Genomic DNA, 6,274 nt, shown 5'->3' on the forward strand with positions numbered 1-6,274 from the left:
TTGTGTGTGTGCTATCAAACTTGCACATTTCATACATAAACCAGGGTCTCAGTGTTAAAAGGATCTGCCATGAGTGATTAGTGTGTAGATAAACCACGAGGAGAGCTGAACAGAAATCACGATAAAGAGCTTAGTACTAAATCCATGGCAATGAGGTGGGATAACACCCACAAAATTAAAGAACCAGATCAGGATTTAAAGGTGATGCGTGTCATTGTTTCTATCTTAAAATACTTTCACCTGTCCCAGTTTAACATGCAAAGACAAGTATGTCATTTTTCGGTAGATTTTTACCCCCCAAAGTGCAAACACTGGGCTCTGTAGTCCTATTAAAATGTCATATTTTGATAATAAATATAAAATGATCAACTTGACAGAGAAACGTTAATTGCATATGTTTGGGGCAAAACTATCTGTTTATCCAAATCAGGTTTGGCTGGTTAAACACTTTACATTTAGGTTATATTGTATATTTGATAGAAATGCACTTTGAAGACATTTCTTTAGTTGGACACTGGTTGACATTTGTCGTCTTGATCTTTACAGACACACAGATCTCCCTGGTGACATGTAGGACAGCAGTTTATGTAACTCAAACTCTAACTACAGCCTGCAAAATGCCATGAAGAGCATCTGTAATAAAGCAATAAGCCACAAAAGGCTGTGATTTTATGTTTCATAAAATGATGTAGTTCCGACTGGATGGATGAGTTGCATTTAAAGAAGTTGCAAACTTCTAAAAAATGTTTACGGTTGCCACTACTCAACTGATGTGTGGAATCTCAACCATTAATTTTATAACATAGTCATAATCATATTTTTTTGCAATTAAAGCGCGATTAGCATTCGGCTCCTTTGATCTGCTTGATTTTGTCAGCAGTTGCTCTTCACTGTAACATCACTGTCATGGAGATGATATGAGGCAGATGGGCATCTTTGCCCAGAACAAATAAACTCATTAAAGCGCTAATCCATTTAGGAGTGAAGTGACACAGAGCTGCATTCGGCTCTCCATGGATCAAATCAATTTAATAAGATGCTAATTTTCAGTGGGGGTCTCTGTAAATGAGAATCTGCTTACCTGCTGTTCCCGAGGCCTGTCAGGAATCCATTACGGGGCATCAAGTATCGTAAAACACTTTCAGACATGAAGATGGATCTGCTTTTTGGTGAACGCACATCTAACAATGCGTCCTCCGTGTCATTCTCTTTATAGTCCACGTTAAACGCTCATTTTATTAAAAGCATAGTTCACCCGAAAATTCTATCATCATTTACTCTTTAAGTTGCTCTAAACCTGTATGAATTTATTTCAGCTGTTGAACACAAAAGAAGATATTTTAATGGAGACATATTATGCCCCTTTTTACAATGTAATATAAGTCTCAGGTGTCCCTAGAATGTGTCTGATGATCATTTATTATAGAATTTTGAAAAATGCCTTTTTTGAGCGGAAGCAGAAACACTGTTTTTTTGTGCATGTCTCTTTAAATGCAAATGAGCTGTTGCTCCCCGCCCCCTTTTCCAGAATAGGACTGTGCCTTTACAGCTCATACCTCAGATACTCTGCTAAAAAACATATGTTTGGTTTTAATTATCATGTTTATCGTGCTGAAATCATGCATTTTAAACCATATTAGTTTAAACTTCTGATATTGGGTTTTCTGAGCGCACACATCCGAAGCGAATGCACAGAAAGCATGTGAGCACTAAACTAAGTTCTCTTTCATGTCTTATTGCGCTTAAGCTGTCAAATACACTCAAGTTTATGTTAAAACCACACAGGAGTTACAAAAACAGTCGGTTATGTCTGTGAAGGTAAACAGCTGGGAAATAAATTGCATGTTTATTTTAGATCTGTGTGGCAGCAGAGTAATATACAGTGAATAAATCAATAAATACACTGCTCTCTTGTCTCCTCTGGGACTCTAAACAGTGTTCTGTGCTCCTTAGTGCAGCCAAAGACAGAACAGCTAGCATGTATATACATACATAGCATGTGTTAGCATACCTTCGCCATGGCGTTAGAATGGTACACCGTTGTCGCTTGCGAAAACACAATGGCAGCACCATGGGTGGAAACGTGCAGATTAAGGGGCCGTAATATTATAATAAGATCCCCTTTCTACGTCAAGGGGGGAGTGAAATCTGAGAAGCTCGTTTGTTCACAAGCTTGCAGAGAAAGGCTTACCAAACAAATTTCCTGGGTTGTTCTTTTTTTTTTTTTTTTTTTTTTTTTTTTTTTTTTTTTTGAGGTGTTACACATGAAATATTGATCGGCGAACCGCGCCGTTTTGTGTTTTAAACTGGCGTGAAAACGTGCGGGTAAATGAAGCCACTGTTGCGCGACTGAGATTCTGCCGTTGCCATGGTAAAAAGTGGATTACCAGAAGTGATGCTCTCTTCCAGATCGAGTAGAAGCTTTAGCGACGTCATGCTGCCTTGAAATAAACCCAGAAAATAAAGTTTGCCGATAAGGTGAGTAATTTAAACTTTTGCTGTATGGTCACTATATTCTCGCATGAATAAGTTGCTTTCTAAAATAACTTGTATATAATAAATATTAAAATAAATAAATCGACTTTTTCCTTTTTATTCACTAAATATCCATATCGATAGCAAAAGTTTTTCTTTTTTTTTTTTAATACATTTGAAATTATTACAGTGTCTTAGTAGTTTACCATAAAATAAAAAAGTTTATGATTTACTCATCTTCATGTCGTTCGAAACTTGTAAGACTTTTTTTTTAGACTAGCCACCATATTTTGCAACGCGCAAGTTAAACTGTTTTCTGTGAATAATAGAAAATAACTAGAAATATAACCGTGCACTGAACGGTAAAAGTTTTTGCGCTACAAACAAGTGTGTTTATGATTATGATAATAAATTAAAATAATATGACAACAAATACCAGATTATAAGATCAAGCAGCATAGCAGACCTTTTTTTTTTTTTTTTTTTTTTACGTTTTCAGGGTTGGTAGATTAGCACTTAAACATGAAAAAAGTCAGATTTTCATGATATGTCAACTTTAAAGAATGCTGGCAGCCAAACAGTTGACGGTAGCCATTGACTTCCATTGTATAGAAAAAAAATACTATGGAAGTCAATGGGTACCGTCAACTGTTTGGTTACCAACTGTCTTCAAAATGTCTTCTTTTGTGCTCAACAGAAGAAACTCATACAGTTTTGGAACAAGTGGGGGGTGAACAAATGATGACAGAATTTAAATTTTTGGGTGAACTATCGCTTTAAAAAAAGAGCATATCATGGAGCTTCTGCTGTTAGCGATGATTTTTAATATCATAACTAAAATAGATTTTATTTCATAGTCTCTTGTCAAACTTTAAGTCATTTGGCAAAATAGTAAGATGATATATTCGTTGGCTCATGTAAAATTTGCTATACAACATTTAGTTTAATTGAACTGAATGCTTGCTGATGTGGGACATTTTTTGCATTGGTCAGGCTGAGAGACCAGTTCAAACCTGTTTTGTTCATATTAATGTGTACATGACGCCCATTTTGAACACCTTATTCTGATTGCAGAAAATAAATATAGAAGTCTTAAAGTTATGCTAGCAAAGTGTACAGCTCACAGAAAGTATAAAAAACATCATGTAAAGCTAAACTATGACTTTTTTGATGCAAGAAACCTTGACTAACTTTATATGTAGTCTTCAGGGCAAACATAAAGTAAAACGTGTAAAACAGTCTCTTTAATGTTTTCCTTGGTGCCTTCTTGTTACACCACCATATGGACGTACAGGTTTCAAAAGCTGACAGTCTACATCATGAATGTTTGATTTTGGGCATGCCAGGGGCATAATAATGGTTAATGTGTTTTGAAAAACACTGTTCATTTCCGTGTATTATTTAGGAGTCGGAAAGCCAAGCACAGCTGAGGGGATTATATGGGATTCTTTACATGTCATCATATAATTAAACTGTAAAGCGCCGGCATTGTTCTGTAACACTGACATTCCCTCTTCTCATCTTTTTTCCAGTGTCAATCACAGGCAGTTGTTGCTACTGTACTGGATATTTTTGAAAGCTGAAGACTATAAACACTTTAAATACCAAGCGCCACTATTTTGGGGTTTTGTCTTCTTGTTAACTGCCTATAGTAATGTCAGCTACTCCAGAAGAAAAGGGGTCAAATTTTTTCCAGTCACGATGGTGGGTTCTCACCATGTAATTATGCACTTTTTTAATTTCTCCAAAAGGAAAAAAAATCTGTTCTATCCATTTTCTGCAATCCAGCAATGTAAACTTTTCCTTCAAAGAAATCATAAAAGCAAAATTGACTTGTGCTTTCAGCCTGAAACAGCACTGGCAGCCCATTTTGGGTTTAATTTTTGAGTGAAACTTTGACAATAAATGTAGGAAAAGTCTTGATTTTATCCATCAGAAAATGAAAGGATTGTGAATATGTCTCTTTATATGACAGGTGGTTGGAAAGAACAAAAAAGGAACGTATATAATATAAAATACATTAAATAAAACCAACATACTTTTCTGAAATGAAAAGCCTAGACATTTATTAAACGAAATCAAAATGTACCCTATTTATTTAGTTAGTATACAATATACAGTACATATATATATAAAGTATGTATTTATTTTAGATTTTTAGATTTATTTGTTTTTAGTATAATGACTTTTTCCCACATCAGAAATGACCCTCTTCTGATATGACCAAGGCAATGTGGGTGGGGAAGATATTAAAGAATATTATCATAGCCTGCATTTCACAATCAAGCCCTGTTTTACATTGTTTGCTCTGCATAAGCTGAAGTTAAAAGCACCGCCAGTGCCGTTTCATTTTATCTACTCATTTGCATATAATCTTTACTGAATAATGTTATTATTCTCCTCTACAGGAATACGGACAGCTCAAAGGTGTGTTTTGTCAATGTTTTTGTCCACGTTATCCTGTGTGCTGTTATCTGTTATCTGTTTTCCTCACTCCTAAAGACGAGCAGGGCTATGTTAGCCCCCCATTATGGCACAGTCGCCCTCCCGTTTTTGTTCCCATGGACCACCAGCCGATTGCGGTGCCTTCGGAGGGTGAGCTAATCCTCTGTGTGTGATTTTCTTGTAAGACCGCTTACCGGATGACGCCTGCGTCCGCCCCAAGCGCCACCCCTCTGGCCCACGTGCATGGCGTAGTCTGCTTAGCCCAGCGAGAGTGAATACTTTCCCTTTAGCAGATCCCCAAAGCCTCCACAGGCATGGCCGGAATGACACGGAGAAAGCCATGCATGCCTTGGCAGAAACACACACACATAAAGCCTTTGAGAGGCTGTTCTGTTTCACCCTGCTCTCTTTCTCCTACACACACATCCTGTCTGTGTCTGTCAGTTCCTCTGAACTTCTAAAGCAGGGCATCTTTCATCTGCGAGCATTCAAATGGCTGCCCGGCTGCTCTCTTTCTCTTTAACCTTCTGCCTGTCTCTTCGATCTCAGGCCCATCTCCAACTGCCAAACAAATATCCTGTCATTCAAAAAGTGTCTGTCATGTTGTTGTTGCTGTTGTTGTTGTCTGCCTCTGAGGTCATTCTGTTCCGGATTTTTCACACAGACCTGCAGTATAGGTTGTCAGTTTCAAGTGAACTGACCATGGTAACAGTAGCCAAATTTCCAAAGTTAATGCAGTCATTTTTATGGTGAACATTTTTTTAGTGGTGGTAAAATTATATGTGTATGTATGTGTGTTAGTTATTTATCTATGGAATAATTATTATTATTATTTACATTTTTTTCTCTGTTTGAACAATGTATGTATGGTGGGGTAGAGACAAAAGCTGCTCTTATAACTTTGCAACTTATATAGTACTAATACAAATAATAAATTCATATCATAAAATGCACCTTTTTGTCCCTCCCCATCAGTCTGTAGATTGTTGATATAATAATAATAATAATAACAATAATATTGTTATTAATAATATTGTTATACACACACACACATATATATATATAAAACATTGTATTATTATTATTGTTGTTGTTGTTATTATTAATAAACATCATACAACTACATAATATACATTATCTAATAAAATAAAAGCATAAATATAAAAGTAATTTAAATAAATATAATATAATATAATATAATATAATAAATGTATTTAAATATTTTTTTATTTTATTAGATGATGTGTATTATAAAGATGTATGATGTTTAATAATAATAACATAATAATAATAATAATAATTATTATTATTATTATTATTATTATTCACATTTTTGTCTCTTTCTGAACAATTT

General features: G+C 35.3%; 1 protein-coding gene across 4 annotated transcripts in view; it reads left to right on the plus strand.

The window, feature by feature from the left end:
• The window catches only part of LOC107729354 (nephronectin-like), a 56,952-nt gene that overhangs the window by 26,458 nt on the left and 24,220 nt on the right, over positions 1-6,274 (plus strand). For 2 of the 4 annotated variants that reach the window (XM_016539830.1, XM_016539831.1), the window contains one exon: positions 4,978-5,070. The exons of the other annotated variants lie outside the window; for them this stretch is intronic. In XM_016539830.1, the coding sequence (XP_016395316.1) occupies positions 4,978-5,070 (93 nt within the window). The remainder of the gene's footprint in view (positions 1-4,977; positions 5,071-6,274) is intronic. 4 annotated transcript variants of the gene reach the window in all.

The sequence above is a fragment of the Sinocyclocheilus rhinocerous genome, unplaced genomic scaffold, assembly GCF_001515625.1.
Source record: "Sinocyclocheilus rhinocerous isolate Xijiao unplaced genomic scaffold, SAMN03320098_v1.1 scaffold1148, whole genome shotgun sequence".
NCBI classification, from domain to species: domain Eukaryota; kingdom Metazoa; phylum Chordata; class Actinopteri; order Cypriniformes; family Cyprinidae; genus Sinocyclocheilus; species Sinocyclocheilus rhinocerous.